At 37.9% G+C, this 24023-nt stretch overlaps 1 protein-coding gene across 1 annotated transcript in view; it reads right to left on the minus strand.

The window, feature by feature from the left end:
* chrnb2 (cholinergic receptor, nicotinic, beta 2) overlaps window positions 1–24023 on the minus strand; it is a 97301-nt gene that overhangs the window by 34614 nt on the left and 38664 nt on the right. The window contains exon 2 of the mRNA XM_061881990.1: window positions 8017–8162. Coding sequence (XP_061737974.1) covers window positions 8017–8162 — 146 coding nt within the window. The remainder of the gene's footprint in view (window positions 1–8016; window positions 8163–24023) is intronic.

The raw sequence follows: 24023 nt of genomic DNA on the forward strand, positions 1-24023 counted from the left end.
GGCAAGAAAACTAAATTCAGTTTTTCGCCAATGCAGTTAATGCTTCATATTATTACTTGTAAGGATGTCTGTTAATTTATCTAGGCAATCATTTTGCCACCTATTGCTGTCCTAACGTGTTCAATAACGGTACGATATTGTTGTGGGATATGTCCAAACAAAAGAAAAAAAGATGCCATTTTGTGTAAATGGAAGTGGCAGGAATGTTTAAGATAACCACACTCACTGTACTCAATGGACATAAACATTATGCTCAAACGTTCTACATGCATTTTAAGTGCAAATAATCATGCAGGAATATTTAATGATTTGTATTACTTTTTTATAAAGAAAGAAAAACAAACTTACAGTTGTCTTTAAAGTGATAATGTAAACATCCAGTATAACACATATAAACAGTAATGTTTAGTGTCTTTCAACTTTTCCCTTTTACTTTTTGTCCTCTACAGTGGACATGTTTATATGAGGTTGGAAAATGCTGTTTCTCAGAATACTTAACTAATAATTTAACTTTTAATAACGTAAATACCTCACAAACTGATGTTTAGCTTCGCTGGTTTCAAATATATTTTCTGGGTGACTGGGTTGCAGGTTTTTCTTTTGCATTTAAATGTATTTCCTCATGTAGAAGTCAGGGAATACTTATTAGTTTGAATTATCTTTAAGTTTTTGTAGGGTGTATAAATATTTTGAATTGATTGTTCTGAGTATTCTTATGCATTCCATCAGAGTGCAGGTATTAGGCTCCAGCCACACCGTGACATTGATAGAAACAAGCGGTAGAAAAAGGATGGATGTGTTGAGGATTTGTCAATTAGCTTTTCAGTTTACCCTGAGTGTACTTATTTTTTTGCCGTTATCCCTCCGTGAGCTGTGTTTGCAACATTTTGATGGCATTTTCAGGAAATGTCCACAAACAATTCTTCTTATTTACTTCAATACTTCACTTCCTGCTTAGAGCGTTCCACGGTGGTCCTACGCTGCGCAGAGCATTCTGGGAGGTATTGTTTATTTTCTGACCTGGCCAAGGTTAAAGCGCCAGAAAAAAAACTACACTCACCAAGTTTTTGTTTCATACCGTAACACGTCATGGCATTATGTTGAAGACTTTGAAACCGTAATACTGCAGTATCTACAATTTTTACATCCCTTCGAATTGTGATGTTTTTTTGTTGGTGGAAAATAGCTAAGTTTTGTCGAGCAAGAAGAAATACATATTGTTAAAATGTTTCTTTTAAATATTGCATTTGATGGGCCAATAAAGAAAACCAAAAAAAAAAACAATTCCAGTTGTCCAGCTTGGTAGCCAGCAGCCTAAATCGCTAGCTATAGCTTGTCGCCAATAGCAGATGTGCGAACATCCGTCCTTTAGTGGTCACAGGGAAATGGCTTCTGAAGTTAATATTAGTAAGGGTACAAAGATGGTGATTTTGCTGAATGAGTATGTGTTTAAAAACTAGGTAGGCTAAAGGATTAACTCTGACACATCGGCTCTGACAAACATACAGTAAGAACGAGAGGCAATATGAAAGTGGATACATAGTAATTCTCATAAAGAGCGACAACAAATAAGGTGACTGCTTTGAAGAATGTGCGCATATGTTGATATAATTTTGCCATTTTTGATTATTTGTTTTGTAAACAGGCAAAAAAAAAACAACCCACTGTTCTAAAAATGCGTAGATGTCATGAAATAAAACAATCTGCATTTAACCTCATGTCATAATTTTCAAAATTCCAAAAATCTCATAATGTACAGTAAGTAGACCCCTTCAATACATTACAATCAGCAAATACAAACACTGCTCTGTATTTTGTGTATTAAGTGCTGTGGACACCCCTAATGTATATAATATCCATTGTAGTGTTCCCAAAAAGTGCAGAAAAACTAAAACACACTGAACTTAGCTCTTTTGACATGGAATCTCTTATAAAAGGGGTCTAATGCATGACTTTAGGAAGTTAAAGTTAAAAAAGTTAAAGTACCAATGATTGTCACACACACACTAAGTGTGGCGAAATTATTCTCTGCATTTGACCCATCACATTTGATCACCCCCTGGGAGGGACACTCTAACCCAGGGGTGTCAAACTCAAGTACAGAGTGGGCCAAAATTTAAAAACCGAACAAAGCCGCGGGCCGAGGTTGAACAAATCAACATTTTAATAGGGACCCAAACAAGTTTTGCATTAAATATTGAACAAGCAAGGCTTATATAACTTTATAGTGACATGCAAAATCAAGTTTCAAATAATTATATTGATTAGAAAATATCAATGCCATATCAAATAAAATTTAAATAAAAATTGAATGCCTCTTTTAGGCGGTGGGGTTGAGGTGGACGGGGTTTGGTGATAGCTGGGGATGTATATTGTAGTGTCCCGGAAGAGTTAGTGCTGCAAGGCGTGCTGGGTATTTGTTCTGTTGTGTTTATGTTGTGTTACGGTGTGGATGTTCTCCCGAAATGTGTCATTCTTGTTTGGTGTGGGTTCACAGTGTGGCGCATATTTGTAACAGTGTTAAAGTTATTTATACAGCCACCCTCAGTGTGACCTGTATGGCTGTTGACCAAATATGCCTTGCATTCACTTGTGTGTGTGTAAAAGCCGCGTATATTATGTGACTGGGCCGGCACGCTGTTTGTATAGAGGAAAAGCGCACGTGGAGACAGGTTGTAGAGAACGCCAAAGGCAGTGCCTTTAAAGCCCACCCCAAATAGTGTTGTCCGGGATGAAATTTGGGAGGGGCACTGAATATCGGGAGTCTCCCGGGAAAATCGAGAGGGTTGGCAAGTAAGAGTGTTAGCAGTGAATGCGGTGTTACAGCGGCGGGCCAGCTCTAATGTTGATTTGATATTGCCTCAAGGGCCAAGTGAAATTACACGGCGGGCCAAATTTGGCACGCAGGCCAGAGTTTGACACGAAGCTCTAACCACTAGGCCACTGAGTAGGTTACCAAGTGCATAGTGAGGAACTATTTGTGCAATACACTTAGGAATGGGTACCTTTCACACGGTGGCAATTTCAGGTACCTTGGGAATAAATACTAGTACTGAATGGAACCAGTTTTTGCTACTTTTGTTTGTGTTAATAAATGTTAAAATGTTTTAGAATAAAATCATTTTATAATGCAACATTTAAAATTGAGCTGGTTATAACTGTTCAGTTGTTATACCTTGTTTTCTTATTACATTTGTGAGTCTTATTTGCGAGTATTTCAGGGGTGTCCAAACTACGGCCCGGGAGACGTCACAAGTTTAACAAGAAGCTTGGCGTCTGCCTAAATTTATACTGCTGCAAATCCCTTTGGTATGATATCGGACGTATTTTACCGCCCTCATGGCGATCAATGAAATCACTAATTAACGACCACAAGTTTATTTTCTAGTGATTTGAGCACAGCATCAATATATATGCCCTAATCCAAACAACTTTCCCGACTCGTAGTGTAAATTAACCCTACCCAACAAATAAAGTCAACATTCACATAACACACATCCTGCTCACTCGAACTTTGTGGACATTATGAAACATGTACCATGTTTTTCGGACTATAAGGCAAACTTAAAATCCTTTCATTTTCTCAAAACATGACAGTGCGCCTTCTAACCCGGTGCACCTAATGTACAGAATAATTTTGGTTGTGCTTATCGACCTCAAAGTTATTTTATTTGGTACATGGTGAAATGATAAATGTGACCAGTAGATGGCAGTCACACATAGAGATACATGTAGTGCAATATGACTCAAATAAACAACACCAAAATGTTATGTTCCATTGAAAATATAGAACATTACACACAGGGCTCAAAAATCTATCAAAATGTTTTAGTACGACTTTGGTAAGCTATGAAGCTGCACCACTTAATGGATTGTACTGTGCTTCAAAATATGAGTAGTTTTATGGTGTGTGTGTATAAGGTAGGACACATTATCTGGCGTTTTGTTTTGCAATATTATGCAAAAGCAACTTTTCTTACCTTCTGGTACCTGCTGATCTGTATTTGGGATCTGCATAAATCCTGAAAATGTGCGCGCATCTGCCTCTGTAGTCCTTACTGACAACGTAGTCGATAAACTTCTTCTTTTTCTCTATCTTCTTGTTATGTGACATTCATCCTCCACTGTTGCCATTTTCTAACATAAAGTAGTGAAAAGTTCTTACTTATATCTCTCAGTAAACTCGCCATTAAGCGCTAAAACATACCAATGTAGTGAGTTAACATTATTCACCCAAGGAACTTTAGTTATTAGAGAGTTCCGGTCGGACGGTTTTTCATGGGACACATTTCCGGCATTGTTATTGCACTAGTGAGCCACGGATGAGGAGATGCTGCTCCTTTAATGATTTAAGTAAAGTCTGAATGTCATTAAAACAGTTAGTTCCATATTTTGACACTTCTTCCACTCCTGTCCTTGCACGCTACACCGCTACAATAAAGATGACGGAGAAAAGACAGTCGAAGGTGAACCACGTAAATAAGACCGCCCACAAAACGGCGCATCCTGAAGTGACTGTCAGAAAGCGATTTGAAGATGATCTGTAAAACATAACCTATGCAACATTTTCAACAAAGAACCACCATTACATGCTTTGTAATGATGGTTTCCCATTTAATAAATAATATTAAATGGGTAATTAAATTCAATCAGTATTATTTATTACATTTCCCATTTAATAAAGAATATTAAATGGGTATATTAAAGTGTTTTCCAATTTAAAAAATAATATTAAACAACTGAAGTTAGTGTAGTGATCTTGATATCAAATTAATTTACACGCACACGCACACAATCCCACACATACACACTGTAGACTTTGCATGCAATTGCAATATCAAGACGTTAGATGGCAAGAGTTTATAGGCTATAATGTGATGCTTCATAAGGAAGAACAGTGGGGCAAAAAAAGTATTTAGTCAGCCGCCGATTGTGCAAGTTCTCCCACTTAAAATGATGACAGATGTCTGTAATTTACATTCAAAGCTCTCACTGATGGAAGGAGGTTTTGGCTCAAAATCTCACGATACATGGCCCCATTCATAGCACGGATCAATCGTCCTGTCCCCTTAGCAGAAAAACAGCCCCAAAGCATGATGTTTCCACCCCCATGCTTCACAGTAGGTTTGGTGTTCTTGGGATGCAACTCAGTATTCTTCTTCCTGCAAACACGACGAGTTTAGTTTATACCAAAAAATTTCTATTTAGTTTTCATCTGACCACATGACATTCTCCCAATCCTCTGCTGTATCATCCATGTATCCATTTTGGTATAAACTCAACTCGTCGTGTTTGGAGGAAAAAGAATACTGAGTTGCATCCTAAGAACACCAAACCTACTGTGAAGCATGGGGGTGGAAACATCATGCTTTGGGGCTGTTTTTCTGCTAAGTGGACAGGGCGATTGATCCGTGTTAAGGAAAGAATGAATGGGGCCATGTATCGTGAGATTTTGAGCCAAAACCTCCTTCCATCAGTGAGAGCTTTGAATGGTTGACCAAATTCTTATTTTCCACCATAATTTACAAATACATTCTTTAAAATTCCTACAATGTGAATTCCTGTATTTTTTGTCACATTCTGTCTCTCACAGTTGAAGTGTACCTATGATGAAAATTACAGACCTCTGTCATCATTTTAAGTGGGAGAACTTGCACAATCGGTGGCTGACTAAATACTTTTTGCCCCACTGTAGTCTTTGCCATTAAGCCAGTCTAATCTTATGCCGCACCCTACGCAGGTGCGTTCTTGCCGTTAGGCAAACACAGTCAGTGTAACATAGAAATATGATCTCTTGTTCAAACACCGCCATCGTCAAGAGCTCTCTTTTTCACACCAGTCACACACTTTTGGCCTTCACAATAATAGCGCTGCGTGACACAGCCGGTCCAATTGTGCTACCAATATAATGATCCCTGAAAAATGGCTTAAACGTTATTAAATGTTGATTGATGTTCTTTTTAATTACAGTAAAAGTGTTGGGATCAGTGTTACTCATTGCACGGCTGCCGACCTTTAATGTGCCGCTCGCGGAGAATTTTCTACCAACATCCATCCCATCCATCCATTTTCTACCGCTTATTCCCTTTTGGGGTCGCGGGGGGCGCTGGTGCCTATCTCAGCTATAATCGGGCAGAAGGCCGGGTACACCCTGCCACAAGTCGCAGGGCCAACACGGATAGACAGACAACATTCACACACTAGGGCCAATTTAGTGTTGCCAATCAACCTATCCCCAGGTGCATGTCTTTGGAAATGGGAGGAAGCCGGAGTACCCGGAGGGAACCCACGCATTCACGGGGAGAACATGCGAACTCCACACAGAAAGATCCCGAGCCTGGATTTGAACCCAGGACTGCAGGACCTTCGAATTGTGAGGCAGATGCACTAACCCCTCTTCCACCGTGAAGCCCCGTTTCTACCAACATGTTGTTTTTATTATGTGGTTGACCCCAATGCCTAGGTTTGCATTGGTCCCCTATTGACAAAATACGCCCCTGGCCCTAGGAAGTATTTATATTGTAAGTTTTGTATTTTCTACACATTTGCTGTTTGATTGTCCCGTGCATCTTAGTTGTCGTTTTCATTATCAAATTTGGAAGTGTTGAAATTGTCATGCAAAATTGCGATGCTATTTACTAGCAAGTATATGGCGAATTTAATGGGAATCAGCATCAAGCTAGCACATTTAGGAAAACAATTTTTTTTAGATCAGGCATAAAAAATTGCAATTTTACCTAGAGTGTTGAGTTAAGTTTGTGTTTATTTCGTGATACGTCACAATTTCCAGTTTCGCTATTCAACATGTTCGAAAAGGAGTAGGAAAAAGCAGAGCTTATTTAGTTCTACCCTTTTCCTTTGCTTAGCAGTCGCTAAACCTTTTGTTCACTTCCTGTTCACAATTCATTCACAATATACTCCATTACTAATAACATTCAAAATAAATAGATAAATACATAATAATTTGTGAAGTCAGTTATAGTTCATATGGTGAGCTAAATAAGATTATCTAGAAAATGAATGGATGGATGAAATAAATTCAGAATATTTATCATGGTTCTTCTTCTTTTTACTTTGTAAACAATTTATATTTGAAGAGTTTCTTGAAGTGAATCAAATTAGTACATTGTTTGATTTCTTTGGTTAAATCCATTCCATAATTTAATTCCACATACTGATATACTGAAGGTCATAAGTGTTGTACGTGAGTACGAATGTTCTAAATTAAATTTTTCTCTAAGATTATATTTCTGCTTGAGTGTTTGTTTGCCTGCCAAATGCTTGAGCCGGTGTTTGGTCTGCAACCGGACGTGATGTCACACGCAACAAAGTTATTGAAACACAGTATACAGCACTAATTTGATTGATTTGACATGAATTGATCGATACCCGATAGCAGCGAGGAAGTTTGGTCAGTGCCTATAAAAGTACCGAATTCAATACTCATCGCTAAATATCATACTGTATTTTTCGGAATATAAGTCGCAGTTTTTTTCATAGCTTGGGGTGGGACTTATACTCAGGAGCGACTTATTTGTGAAATAATTAACACATTACCATAAAATATCAAATAATATTATTTAACTCATTCATGTAAGAGACTAGACATATAAATATTTCATCGGATTTAGCGATTAGGAATGACAAATTGTTTGGTAAACGTATACCATGTTCTGTATGTTATAGTTATTTGAATGACTCTTACCATAATATGTTGAGTTAACATACCAGGCACCTTATCATTTGGTTATTTATGCGTCATATAACGTACACTTATTCAGCCTGTTGTTCACTATTCTTTATGTATTTAAAATTGCCTTTCAAATTTCTATTCTTGGTGTTGGGTTTTATCAAATAAATGTCCCCCAAAAATGCGACTTATATATGTTTTTCCTTCTTTATTATGCATTTTCGGCAGGTGCGATTTATACTCCGGAGCGGCTTATACTCCAAAAAATACGGTACTCATTTATTATAGAATGCTCCAGCCCTCCGCTATTGAGGATGTATGCTCACCACACTGATGAGTTGGGCCAGCGACACCATCAGCTGCACAGTTACCAGCTCCGAGCCATTTGTGGCAGGACGGATCAGTTTGTTGTAGTGTGCAGGATTTAGGAGATGTTCCACCAAACGCTCCTCCGTGTCGGCCCCCAGGCTGCCTGTAATGAGAGCAACTTATCATCATCGTGATCAACATCACTTTCATTATTGCTACCTGAAATGGGCCTTCACATAAGAAATCAGAAGGGGTTGCCAAGTTTCTGTGTGTGTGTTCTGTTTCTCTGACAACACACCTCCGGGTTCTCCCTCTCGCCATAACCTCACACTCCCCCCCCTGAGGATAAACACAGCCTACATTCTTACAGTTAACAAGGTTACTAAGGTAATTTAGTTGTAGCCCTCCACCGGAGAAGCTTTTAGCGACTTAGCAGGAAAGCAAACACGACTGTAAAGACTGATTGACACCTCTTACATAATGATACTTGAAGTGATCACACACTTATAGTGTACGCAAGTAGACTGTGATGCAACGTGAAGACACGTTATTTGTCATTGTCGTGAAAGAGTGATGTTTTGATGGACACTCAGAGCTGCAATATACAGTAGATTAGGTCATAAAATAGTGCAAAAATATACACCTGTATATTATTAAAGTATAAGGCGGATAGAGCAAAGTGGTACTGGTAGAATGGAAAAACAATTTGCCTCTATATTGAAGCTGTTCAATCATATACTGTGTATCTTATTTATGACACCAAAAGACTTCCAAAGTTTGCGACTACATAGATGAGACCTCCAAATTCGGGAGATGGGTGGAAGGGGGGGTATATATTTTCAAGTATTTCATTTATATACAGTATATATATATATATATATATATATATATATATATATATATATATATATATATATATATATATATATATATATATATATATATATGTATGTATATATTAGGGGTGGGCAAATTAATGCATTAATTACGAGTTAACTCATCAATCTATTAACGCCGAAAATTATTTTATCGCACATTTGCGTATGTTGTGTACATGCTTTTATTCTGTTAACGCCTTTTATTAACAAGATGGCATCTCCCGGATGTACTTCGGCGTCGAGGGGCTCTTGGTAAAGATGGAACATTTGGCAAAAATACCGGACAATTCTGCAAATTTCATGGCTGGCTTACAGCGTGGTCACTCCGGGATCACTTACGACCGCCAGACAATTCTGGATGTGGATAGATCGGGCCGTTTTGGACTGAATGATGCATGCTTGCTAGACCGGCTAGCTAGCATGGGAATACTTTGCCGGCTACATCCAGCGGCCTGTGAAGCAGCGGAGTATATGTGTTGTCTGTCTATTTCTGAATAATGCAGACGAGGAGTGTTGGCTGAGTTCTTAACGTTTACTTTCAGAGCGTGCATATCACAACATACAAGATGCCGTCATGGCGACACAACCCATACCGGGCTACCGCGCATGCTCGTCACTCCTGTTGCATGCTGGGTAGGGTAGTTATTTTTTTCCCTGGCTCATAACATCACGATATAGTACCATGTATATGCGTTCAGTTTATCAAAGCACCAAGCAAACAATCGGAAAATTCCCATCATATCAATTCATAGATATGGTCATAATTAATTTAAGTGCACTACGCAGAATAAACACAACATTATTAATATTGCTATTACGGATAATTTGATCAAAAATTCCCTAAAACAGCCCACTACCTATAATATAGGTTTTTTAAGCATAAGATCACTGATAAAAAAAATGTTTCTGCTGTTACCTCAGAAATTGCCTGTTCAGATGTTATGATTGTGTCTCAGAGATTTGTATGTAGATCATATTTATTTTCCATAACAAACAGGACAACTTAAATACCCTGGCAGTGGTAGTAATAAGCTTAAATGTTTGTATTTACATTTTTTTGAGTTGATTTTCATAAAATATGCTATTTAACTGCTACTGTTTAACAAGGACTGATTTAAATTGTGTTTGCACAACGAATGTTTTGGCGTTTTTGTTCATGTGGGAGAATATTCCAATAAAGGTGCACTACACACTACTTTTGAATTCATTATTGGGCTTTGCGTATATAATGGAGTTAATCGTGATTAATCAGAAAAAATAGTGCGATTAACTTCGATTAAAATTTTTAATCGTTGCCCAGCCCTAATATATATATATATATATGTATACAGTGGGGCAAAAAATTATTTAGTCAGCCACCGATTGTGCAAGTTCTCCCACTTAAAATGATGACAGAGGTCTATAATTTTCATCATAGGTACACTTCAACTGTGAGGGGCAGAATGTGAAAAAAAATCCAGGTATTCACATTGTAGGAATTTTTAAGAATTTATTTGTAAATTATGGTGGAAAATAAGTATTTGGTCAACCATTCAAAGCTCTCACTGATGGAAAGAGGTTTTGGCTCAAAATCTCACGATACATGGCCCCATTCGTTCTTTCCTTAACACGGATCAATCGTCCTGTCCCCTTAGCAGAAAAAGAGCCCCAAAGCATGATGTTTCCACCCCCATGCTTCACAGTAGGTGTGGTGTTCTTGGGATGCAACTCAGTATTCTTCTTCCTCCAAACACGACGAGTTGAGTTTATACCAAACTGGATACATGAGTGATACAGCAGAGGATTGGGAGAATGTCATGTGGTCGGATGAAACCAAAATAGAACTTTTTGGTATAAACAATGCTAATTAGGCAGACTTTGCGAGAGCCAACTTTGGGTAAAATAATGATGCAAAACCTTATATTTTTGAGCCTGAACACAAAGAGGATGAGCAATGAGTTTTAGAAGTTGAGTGCTAAGCGGATGCAGCTTTATTGTGACATTACAGCATCAGCAGTATTGTTAGGTTCTAAACAAACTAATATCCATACCCAAGGGCGTAGAATTGGGTAGGGACGCTAGGGACACGTCCCTACCAATATCCAGCCGTTACTGTGTAGTCACTATCAATACAAGCGCTGCCCGTAATGTTTAGTCAATGATTATGGCACAGAAAGGGTTAAATGTCGGTCTCTGCTAGAAGTCCCACCTCTAACCTAAATATCGCTCCCTGATTGGTTGCTGCTTTCATGCTAACTTACGTGTGATTGGCTGTCCCCGCTGTCACTCCTTCTGCTTGTAAAAGCTAGCCTACATGCTAGTTGCTAGCGAGCGGACGAGAGAAAGTGCAACTCGGTGTAAGTTGTAAGTTCTAACTTGTAAGTAAGTGTAAGTTGTAAGTTGTAAGTAAGTGTAAGTTGTAAGTTGTAAGTAAGTGTAAGTTGTAAGTTGTAAGTAAGTGTAAGTTGTCAACATGTTCGGCATTTGTTGTTCCTGGCACACGGTAGCTAGATGGATTTCAATATCAGTGCTGTGATTTACATTGTGTTCGTGTCTGTTTGCGTGCGTGTGTGCTGTAGGTTTTGAAGGATGTCAATTAAAAGAAAACTGGATATAAGAGACTTATTTAGGAGACAAACTGTAAGTTACTTCAAGGGTGTATAGAGGCTCAACAATATTGAATAATTAAACAATTTATCACTCCACTCACGCCCCTTAGAGTGCTATAATGAGCATATACCATGGACTGGAGTGATATATTGCTTTTATAAAACAGTTACAAATAAAGGCATTATGAAATAGGAATACTCAATCAATTTAATGTAGTTTTATACAACCAGAAATACACATCATCCAATAAAATAGCGTCACTGTGGAAAAAATAGTCCCACCTATCCAGACGTTAGCTCCAAATTAGCACTACATCTCGTCTTTTCCTCCGCTTTTTGTCGGGTGAAAGTCAATGCTCAGTCCCCTTTACCATTGTTAACCCTCCCTGGAGGTGAAAGTTAACCTTAAACATGTGAATTCAACTACTTTAGTCCGTTTTTTAACACCGTAAAAACATCAGCTGTCTTTTACTACGGACTGCAACAGTCCGTTGTCATGGATACATGACAACAAGTTCCATTCATACCAGTCATGCGTGCCTGAGGCGGAGTGATAGCCTGCGTTGTGATAAGGCTTTAGAATATTTAAACCACGGTTAACAGCCAATCAGATCGCCAGATTTCACCTCTCCGTTTTATTTTTGAAATTATTTTTTAGTTTCATGTATTTGTGTAGAAGTGAGCAACGGTTTGAAAATACCAAAGTGGTGGAAATACAATAAACCCTCACTAGATGATCATGTGATTTTACAATGCTAAAATATAATTCCATAATATGAAGTAATATTCATATTTAGTAAAAGCCTTTTTGCTCAGGCAGTAACTGTACCATCAAGCTCTATGGTCATTGTCCTTAATGCATCTGTCATGCATCAACATATTTTTGGCCAGCAGTTCATTTCTGTGACAGACCGGCGGAGGCATGTGTTTGGCTCTTTCAAATAGGAACAACCAGTGGACACTAATCTGCTTGTATTTGAGTATTAGTGACAAACATATTTACAGTACAAAAGCAGCAATAGAAAGAAGTAGTTGAAGGGAAAAATTGTGGGTGATTTAAACACCATCCATCCATCCATTTTCTACCGCTTATTCCCTTTCGGGGTCGCAGGGGGCGCTGGCGCCTATCTCAGCTACAATCGGGCGGAAGGCAGGGTACACCCTGGACAAGTCGCCACCTCACAAGTTGGGGAAAAGATTATTACAGTTCATTTATGTTTATTTACAATGTTTTATTGCATGAATGTATTTCTGATGTTGTTGATGGACAGTAGGCTATGTTAATTGGCAGTATGATGCACAGTTGCACTACAGCCCTACACTAAAGAGTAGAGATGAGAACTCTTCCAAGCTGTCTCCTTTGCTTTCATTTTAGTTGCTTTACCCTATAACATCTGCATGACGTGAAATTATGATTTCTAATGTAAAAAAAAAAAAAAAGTAAACTTTCAGAGTGCTGCCTTGGAGCACTTTTGTGTCCCCACCAATCTCAAAGTAAACCTACTCCCTTGTCCATACCCATAATAAAACAAACACTTAATGTAATATTTACATTCTTGATGGGATGCTCACATAATTCTTAGGTAAAAAGGTAATTGCAATCCTCACCAAGCGTTAAGAAAAATGTTGCCACAACTACGTCTTTTTGAGTCTTTTTCGCCATTTTCGGGGACGTCAAAGTCGACCAGCCTCTCAGTCCATGGCCACATTTGTCTACTACCAGGTGAGATATGCATGATTTATAATCTAGAATTAACTTTTAGCAAGTTTGACACGATTCAAAAGCAGCTGTCGGCTTAGTGTGTCAACAATAGCAGCGTAAACTAGAATTAGCTCATTGCTATTAATGCACCGCTAAAATAGTCCGTCTCCGTAATAACAATATCACTCTTACTTGGTTAATTTTCAGGTCACGTCATGTAAATGTATTATTGTTGGCGGTTTCTAAATGTTTTCTAAAAGGGTATAACGGGCGCAGCAGAGGACCCTTAATCTGTTGACTCAATTGTTAGCTATTCATTTACAATTTTAAATGCATAAATAAGCATACGTGTTCTTGTCATACATAAGCAATTGAAACAATAAACAGCACATCGCTTTCCAATTTTTGCGTAGTTCCAGTATAACTGAGCTGATAAAATGGTCAGAGTGACGTAGAATCTATGGAAATTGTCTAAAATATCCATTCATCCATTTTCTACCGCTTGTCCCGTTCAGGGTCGTGGGGGGTGCTGGAGCCTATCTCATATTTGGAGCAAAATATTTAAAACGGCTGACTGAATTTGTGGCATTTTGTGATCTTTAGACGGTATTTTCACATACTTTGCGGACTGTATATACAATTTGTTATGGTTTAATGGATACAATGAAACACAATCAAGCATATAAAGTCAACTTGTTTTTGCCACTGTATTGGTACTTTAAGTTAGTGATGGAACTTTGTTTCTCTTATGGTTGCTCAGATATGTTGTGTTGCTCGTATTGATTTATTACAAAAGACATGGAAGATTGATTTATATTATATGATAGGATATGATGGATTTTTGGTCTGGAAAATATTTAATTTTATTCATTATTGAAATATCTCTTGCCTCCTTAAGTTGTATATTTTATATAGGATTTCCATTTAATTTTACTGTCTATTTTTATACTCCAAAATTGTATTTATTTTACTCTGTCAATGTCTACTCCATCTATTTGTGCTTGACTTTCTGTTCTTCTGTTAATGAATACCATTATTTTAGTTATACTGTTTTTGTCAAACAATCTCTTTATTTTCATTTCTTCTGTTATTGAAATTAGATCCTTTGTGTTCTCTCCTCTGCGATGAGGTGGCGACTTGTCCAGAGTGTACTCTGCCTTTCGCCCGATTGTAGCTGAGATAGGTACCAGCGCCCCCCGCAACCCCAAAGGGAATAAGCGGTAGAAAATGGATGGATGGTGTTCTCTCCTAAATAAAACACATTCATGTCGTCTGTAAATAACACTTAATTTATGTCCTCACCTTACAAGAGTCGTTTGTAAAGGATTGAACAATTTTGGTCCCAGTATTGATCTCTGGGGTACGCCACAAGATGTATTCAGCGATGCTAATGTATTTTCACCTATCTAGCGTGGACGGTAAAATTGCTATTTTCTCCAAATCCATGACATACAATGATGTCAGTTAAATTCTTCAAATTACAATTGCAACAAAATATCTAATCAAGTACAGTGTAATATACAAACCCCGTTTTCATATGAGTTGGGAAATTGTGTTAGATGTAAATGTAAACGGAATACAATGATTTGCAAATCATTTTCAACCCATATTCAGTTAAATATGCTACAACGACAACATGTTTCAAACTGATAAACATTTTTTTTTTTTTTTTGCAAATAATCATTAACTTTAGAATTTGATGCCAGAAACACGTGACGAAGAAGTTGGGAAAGGTGGCAATAAATACTGATAAAGTTGAGGAATGCTCATCAAACACTTATTTGGAACATCCCACAGGTGTGCAGGCTAATTGGGAACAGGTGGGTGCTATGATTGGGTATAAAAACAGCTTCCCAAAAAATGCTCAAGTCTTTCACAAGAAAGGATGGGGCGAGGTACACCCCTTTGTCCACAACTGCGTGAGCAAATAGTCAAACAGTTTAACAAAAAATATTTCTCAAAGTGCAATTGCAAGAAATTTAGGGATTTCAACATCTACGGTCCATAATATCATCAAAAGGTTCAGAGAATCTGGAAAAAATCACTCCATGTATGCGGCATGGCGGGAAACCAACATTGAATGACCGTGACCTTTGATCCCTCAGACGGCACTGTATCAAAAAAGGACATCAATCTCTAAAAGATATCACCACATGGGATCAGGAACACTTCAGAAAACCACTGTCACTAAATACAGTTGGTCGCTACATCTGTAAGTGTAAGTTAAAGCTCTACTTTGCAAATCGAAAGCCATTTATCAACAACCGCCGGCTTCTCTGGGCCCAAGATCATTTATGATGGACTAATGCAAAGTGGAAAGTGTTCTTTGGTCTGACGAGTCCGCATTTCAAATTGTTTTTGGAAACTGTGGACGTCGTGTCTTCTGGCAACGTTCAAAAGCCAGTATCTGTGATGGTATGGGGGTGTAATAGCGCCCAAGGCATGATTAACCTACACATCTGTGAAGGCACCATTAATGCTGAAAGGTACAATCAGGTTTTGGAGCAGCATATGTTGTCATCCAAGCAACATTATCATGGACACCCCTGCTTATTTCAGCAAGACTATGCCAAACCACGTGTTACAACAACGTGGCTTTGTAAAAAAAGAGTGCGGGTACTTTCCTGGCCCGCCTGCAGTCCAGACATGTCTCCCATCGAAAATGTGTGGCGCATTATGAAGCGCAAAATACGACTGCGGAGACCCCGGACTGTTGAACGACTGATGCTCTACATAAAACAAGAATGGGAAAGAATTCCACTTTCAAAGCTTCAACAATTAGTTTCCTCAGTTCCCAAACGTTTATTGAATGTTGTTAAAAGAAAATGTGATGTAACACAGTGGTGAACATGCCCTTTCCCAACTACTTTGGCACGTGTTGCAGCCATGAAATTCTAAGTTATTATTTGCAAAAAAAAATAAAGTTTATGAGTTTGAACATCAAAAATCTTGTATTTGCAGTCTATTCAATTGAATATGCGTTTAAAAGGATTTACAAATTATTGTATTCCGTTTATATTTACATCTAACACAATTTCCCAACTCATATGGAAGCTGGCTTTGTAAAATGGAGCAGGAATGTTTTCATTGAGGGCCACATCGCAGTTACTGTATGGCTGCCATCAGAGGGCAGCTTGTAACAGCAAATAATAAATACATTTGCCTCTGGAATTCATTATTAATTATATAAATTGTTTTAAGTAGACTGTCATGCTTTTATTTTACAGTAAAATCTTTACATGTACACAATTTTACTGTAAAATATAGGATTTTATTATTTTTACAACAGTTTAGGGTAAATGGAAAAACATGGGGGGGGGGGGGTTACGGAAAAAGCTGACAGCTTAGTTGCCAGAATTTTAACCAAATTAAGTTGGTTTTTACAACATTATATAGTAAATGGAAAAATGCACAAGTTATTTTTTTATTCTGGCAACTTAGCTGCCAGTTTTTAATGAACCATCTTTCCATTTACAGTAATACACCGTTAAAAACAACAACCGTAGATTTTACAGTTAAAAAATGGCAGCTAGGTCAACAGAATTTTAATGTAAAAAAACTGTACTTTTTTTCAATTTTCAGTAATATGCTGTATAGAACAACATAAAGTGTATAGTCATTTTTATTAATTTGATGGGTAGTTTGCTTTAATGTTAAGTATTTTTATTTAGACAAAAACATGTTTGGAAAGTATGATAATATACTGTAATATTTGTTGCAATATTGCATACTATTAAAGTTTAAAAGGCATGCAATTTCAAGCAGTACATATATTTTTTCTGTCAAAATGAAAAAAGATCAATTACATTTAGTGAGGAAATATTAAGTACTTTATTGACACATCATTTCCAGCTGTTTGCAGGCCAGATACAATTATGTCTGGCCCCCAGTCCTTGAATTTGACACCTGTGGTATAAAGTTTTTATAAAATTTAATATATGTCTATTTTCTACCAATGCAGTACACTTCAAATGAGTCTCTATTGCACCATATTTAGTAGGGCTGTAAATCTTTGGGTGTCCCACGATTCGATTCAATATCGATTCTTAGGGTCACGATTCGATAATATATCGATTTTTTTCGATTCGATTCCGATTCTCGATTCAAAAACGATATTTTTCCGATTCAAAACGATTCTTTATTCATTCAATACATAAGATTTCAGCAGGATCTACCCCAGTCTGCTGACATCCTAGCAGAGTAGTAGATTAAAAAAAAAAAAAAAAAGCTTTTATAATTGTAAAGGACAATGTTTACTGATTGCAATAATGTAAATTTGTTTCAACTATTAAACAAACCAAAAATATGACTTATTTTATCTTTGTGAAAACATTGGACACAGTGTGTTGTCAAGCTTATGAGATGCGATGCAGGTGTAAGCCACTGTGACACTATTGTTCTTTTTTTAATTATTTTTATAAATGTCTAATGATAATGTCAGTGAGGGATTTTTAATCACTGCTATGCTGAAAGTAAAATTAATATTGATACTGTTGTTGATAATATTCATTTTTGTTTCATTACTTTTGAGGTGGCGACTTGTCCAGGGTGTACCCCGCCTTCCGCCTGATTGTAGCTGAGTTAGGCGCCAGCGCCCCCCGCGACCCCGAAAGGGAATAAGCGGTAGAAAATGGATGGATGGATGGATGGATTACTTTTGGTTTGTTCTGTGTCGTGTTTGTGTCTCCTCTCAATTGCTCTGTTTATTGTAGTTCTGAGTGTTGCTGGGTCAGGTTTGGTTTTAGAATTGGATTGCATTGTTATGGTATTGCTGTGAAGTGGTTTGTTGGATTGATTGAAAAAAAAAATAGATTTTTTAAAAAGAAGAATTGATTCTGAATCGCACAATGTATACAATTCGATTCGTATTTGGATCGATTTTTTCCCACACCCTTAATATTTAGGCAGTGTATGAAGGCAAATGATAAACATCATTTATATTGAACTGTACTATTATTCTCGGCTGTTTTTTGGTCTCACTGCACATATTCATGTGTATTTTCATCCCCAGCATGCCGGCGTTCTTCCCCCTTCGACAGTCCCTTCATCCCCAGCGCCGTCCCCCGTTCGCTCCTGCCCTGCAGCGTTTTGCTTTGCTCAGCCAAGCAGAATGATAGCCTCTGTCTCGGGATCAATGAGGACTCTATTCCTGTCCCATCACGCAACCCAACGGACCACCCCGATTTTTTTTCAACCGTCTGTTCTCTGCACGCCTTTCCAACATGGGTTTTTTTTCCGTCTCTGTCTCCATCCACGGCTCTCTTTCTGTTATCTCCATTCCGCCATGCGTTGCTGACAGACACTGTCCATTTGTCGGCCCTTCCTCCGCTAATATAACATTATCAATACGCGGCCTGTCAGCGCCTGTGTGTGTCTAGCTTATTTATACTGTGTGGGTGCCTATATGAGTCGTGTTGTGTGCACATTTTCATGGGGGAAATAAGCATTACGGAGCCATATGACTAATGTGCAATACTCCCAGAAGCTCAAGGCAATAACAGTGTGAGACAGGAAGAAGGAAGCAGTCCACTTAAACAATGATGGGGCAGAACACATTCCCATCTCACTGGTCATCATTGGTTTGATGCTTACAATAACTATGTGCCGACTTCTTCTTATGTTGGATGCAGAGCTCCAGCATTATGATGCTACAAGGGAGCCATCCCCAAGGAGGAACACATTAGACGTTGTTGATGATCTGGACAAAGGTACAAAGGTTTTTTTTTTTATTTTTTACAATTTGAGTCACTATGGTGTCACTGTGAATCACACCATGAATCATCATATTACAAGGCCCCTTATAAAATTGATGATTTTGTTGCGATCCGTTACTCGGATCTTCACGTTATTGTTTATTTTTCCATCTGTGTTTTCATTCTCCGTCCGACCCGTTTATTTCCCGTTTAGTCCATCACCATGGTTACCTATTAGTTTCAGCTGCTACTCCCGGTCTCTGCACACCTGTCTCTGTTAATCACCTTCCCTTTATAAGCCAGCCTCTTCTGTTTATTCTTTCTGTGACTCTAGTTTGCTTTCACGCAACGTAGCAACTGGTATGTTTTTCTCGCTAGCTCATAAGCTTAGCCACTTGCCTTCTAGCTCTCATGCTAATTGTTTGTTTTTACTTTTTGTGCCTTTGTGCCAAGTCTTAGTTCTTTATATTTCCTAGCTCTCACGCTAGCGTCTTTGGTTTGCCTTTTCTCTTTACACCAGTGTTTTTGTTCTCTAGCTCTTTTGTTATTTAAATAAATCTGTTATATCTTACCTTTGCTGTGTTATCTTTTGACGCATCCACGAAGGAATCGAACCCGGCACCATGATGCCAAACCTGCGTAATATATTTAGCGTTTTGGTTTTGGTTTTGGTCCAAAAATGTGGTTTTACCCATTCTACGGTGTTTTCAGTCCCTTTGGTGCATTTCTCAAATCAGAATTAAAATTATGTTAGTTCAACCTCCCCAACATTTAGTTATTTGTGCCGTTCGTCATTTCATCCAATAAATAGCAAATACTTTTGGACATCCATCAATTACTTTAATGCAAGTCGTTGCTCTTTGAGAACATCATCTGATGTCACATTTAAAAAAATTAGGGATAGGTACCATTCACGTCTCGACAACCTGTCTACAGTACGTACACCATTTGAACTGATACGGTACTAATTCCCGGTAACTGGGATTTGATACTGGATGCCGTTGTGGCTTGTGCAGCCCTTTGGGACACTGTGATTTAGGGCTATATAAATGCACTTTGATTGATTAATTGATACTCAAGGGTGTCAACTTTCTGTACTATTGTTTGTGTTGATAAATATTAATTGTTTGTGATGATGTTTTTTTATTGCAACATTTAAAAGGTAGCTGTTTATGACAATTGCTGTCCAGTTGTTTTACATTGGTTTACTGTGACATATTGTCACAGTCTCAATTACAGTTGAAAGTCCAAGACTTTAGATGCCAGTAGTGTATAGTTTATACTACTTCAGTCTTTGTTGTCTAGCCAAAAAGTATTAATACTGTAAGTATTGTACTTTTTACACACCAACTGTTTGATTGTAACATGCCTTTGAGCTGTAGTTTTCGTTAACAAATTTGGAGGTGTTGAAATCGCCATGTAAAATATGCTAATGCCAAACAGTAGCAAGTTAATAGCAAAACCAATATAAATTAGCATCAAGCTAGCACATTTTTGGAAAGGTAAATTCTTAAATCACGCTCAATAGAGCGTGTTTTAAGTCAATTACTTTGTTGACATTGAAAATTGCAACATTATCTAGTAGGGCTGTGAATCTTTGGGTGTCCCACGATTTGATTCAATATCGATTCTTCGGGTCACGATTCAATAATATTTCGATTTTTTCTATTCGCACTCGATTCTCGATTCAAACACAATTTTTTCCCGTTTTGAAAGGATTCTGTATTCATTCAATACATAGGATTTCCGCAGGATCTACCCCAGTCTGCTGACATGCTAGCAGAGTAGTAGATTTTTGTAAAAAGCTTTTATAATTGTAAAGGACAATGTTTTATCAACTGATTGCAATAATGTAAATTTGTTTTAACTATTAAACAAACCAAAATATGACTTATTTTATCTTTGTGAAAACATTGGACACAGTATGTTGTCAAGCTTATGAGATGCGATGCAAGTGTAAGCCACTGTGACACTTATTTTAAATGTTTATAAATGTCTAATGATAATGTCAATGAGGGATTTTTAATCACTGCTATGCTGAAATTATAACTAATATTGATACTGTTGTTGATAATATTCATTTTTGTTTCACTACTTTTAGTTTGTTCTGTGTCGTGTTTGTGTCTCCTCTCAAGTGCTCTGTTTATTGCAGTTCTGAGTGTTGCTGGGTCAGGTTTGGTTTTGGAATTGGATTGCAATGTTATGGTATTGCTTTTCAGTGGTTTGTTGGATTTATTAAAAAAAAATAAAAAATAATAATAATAATTAAAAAATTAAAATGAATTTTTTTTTTAATTTTTTAAAAATTTGAATCGATTCTGAATCGCACAACATAAACGATTAGATTCGTATTCGAATCAATTCTTTCCCACACCCCTATTACCTAGAGACAGTTTGGCTGAGTCCACTTTTGGACGACTGCTGTTTTTTAGAACATTTTTAATGAATCTAACTTGTCCCTTGGCATACTTTGAAGTATCTCCAGGGGTCCGCGCATTACCGAAAGAAGACTACTGCTCTACTACATGTCATTGCGCACGCTTTTATATCACACAGCCAATGTGCCGGCGCTGTAACGTGTTGTGTGAGACTTGTGCAGAACAACGTCAGTGGCTGCAAGACGTACTTGTTCAACAGCCATACACATCACACCAAGGGTGGCCGTAAAAAAAACTTTTAACACTGTTACAAATATGCGCCACACTGTGAACCCACACCAAACAAGAATGACAAACCCTTTTTGGGAGAATTTCCGCACCCTAACACAACTTAAACACAAGAGAACAAATACCCAAAACACCTTGCAGGGCTACAATGTACAACACCTCAAGCGACGCAAGTAGGGAGGGTGGGGGCGTGTATATTGTAGCCCGGAAGAGTTAGGTATGCATGGGATTCTGGGTAATTTTTCTGGTGTGTTTGTTGTGTTACGATGCAGATGCTCTCCCAAAATGTGTTTGTCATTGTTGTTTGGTGAGGGTTCACAATCTGGCACATATTTGTAACAGTGTTAAAAGTTTTTTTACGGCCACCCTTAGTGTGACGTGTGTGTCTGTTGATATCTCTTGCAAAAACGCACGTGTCTCACATGGCCAGATGCAACATACAACTGAGCTTGCACTCTGTCAATTCAGGGTGTAGGGGGCGCTAAAGGCAGTGCCATTATGGCACTCCCTGAATATTGATTAACTGGTAAAAATTTACAGGGGCTACGAGAGAATTGGTGCCCTAAAATTCAGGGGTCTCCCGGGAAAATTGGGGACGTTATCAAGTATGACGCTGTCAAGCGCCGTTCATATTAAACTCGCGGGCCGCACCAACATTAAATTGTCATATCAAAGGGCGGGCCGCATAAAAACGCATGTTTGAGACCCCTGCTTTACATCAAATATACCACTTTACATTAAAAAAATAAATTGGAGGTTGGGTGTCGGGGATGTTGTACACATTGTGTTTTTGCCATTAAAAAAAAAAAAACTGGGTTTTTACAAAAAGGGCATAAAACATTAAAAAAAACAAAAAACCTTATATTGACAGAGCTGGAGTTGATCTTGAGATTTAGTCATTAAAATGTACATATATATATATATATATATATATATATATATATATATATATATATATATATATATATATATATATATATATATATATATATATATATATATATATATATACATATATATATATATATATATATACATATATATATATATATATATATATATATATATATTAGGGGTGGGCAAATTAATGCGTTAATTACGCGTTAACTCATCAATCTATTAACGCCGACAATTATTTTATCGCACATGGAAACACGGCTTCACCATTTTAGTCATAATTGTTGTGCTTAAGTAATTTCTCTATGACTTTAGCTCCAGACTGCACAGTGGAGGAGGGGTTAGTGCGTCTGCCTCACAATACGAAGGTCCTGAGTAGTCTTTGGTTCAATCCCAGGCTCGGGATCTTTCTGTGTGGAGTTTGCATGTCCTCCCCGTGACTGCATGGGTTCCCCTGTTCCCAGGGTGTACCCCGCCTTCCGCATGATTGTAGCTGAGATAGGCACCAGCGCCCCCCGCGACCAAAAAAAGGGAATAAGCGGTAGGAAATGGATGGATGGATGTTATTACTGCCATAAGTGGTGGAAAAGTGTATTACAACTGAGTACTGCTGCAGCCCATATGGACTACAGCTGAGAAACAGATATTAGCCACTACACTCTTAAATGACGAACTGGATTGTGTGTTTACAAACCCCGTTTCCATATGAGTAGGGAAATTGTATTAGATGTAAATATAAACGGAATACAATGATTTTCAAATCCTTTTCAACCCATATTCAATTGAATGCATTACAAGGACAAGATATTTGATGTTCAAACTCATAAACTTTTTTTGTTTTTGCAAATAATAATTAGAATTTCATGGCTGCAACACGTGCCAAAGTATTTGGGAAAGGGCATGTTCACCACTGTGTTACATCACCTTTTCTTTTAACAGCACTCAATAAACGTTTGGGAACGGAGGAAACTAACTGTTGAAGCTTTGAAAGTGGAATTCTTTCCCATTCTTGTTTTATGTAGAGCTTTAGTCGTTCAACAGTCCGGGGTCTCCGCAGTCGTATTTTACGCTTCGTAATGCGCCACACATTTTCAATGGGAGACAGGTCTGGACTGCAGGCGGGCCAGGAAAGTACCCGCACTCTTTTTTTACGAAGCCACACTGTTGTAACACTTGTCTTGCTGAAATAAGCAGGGACGTCCATGATAACGTTGCTTGGATGACAACATATGTTGCTCCAAAACCTGTATGGACCATTCAGCATTAATGGTGCCCTCACAGATGTGTAAGTTACCCATGCCATTCTAAAGTTAATGATTATTTGCACACAAAAAAAATGCTTATCAGTTTGAACATCAAATATGTTGTCTTTGTAACATCCATCCATTCATTTTCTACCGCTTATTCCCTTTTGGGGTCGCGGGAGGCGCTGGCGCCTACCTCAGTTACAATCGGGCGAAAGGCGGGGTACACCCTGGACAAGTCGCCATCTCATCGCAGGGCCAACACAGATAGACAGACAACATTCACACTCACATTCACACACTAGGGCCAATTTTGTGTTGCCAATCAACCTATCCCCAGGTGCATGTCTTTGGAA

The sequence above is a fragment of the Nerophis ophidion genome, linkage group LG21 (assembly GCF_033978795.1).
Source record: "Nerophis ophidion isolate RoL-2023_Sa linkage group LG21, RoL_Noph_v1.0, whole genome shotgun sequence".
NCBI classification, from domain to species: domain Eukaryota; kingdom Metazoa; phylum Chordata; class Actinopteri; order Syngnathiformes; family Syngnathidae; genus Nerophis; species Nerophis ophidion.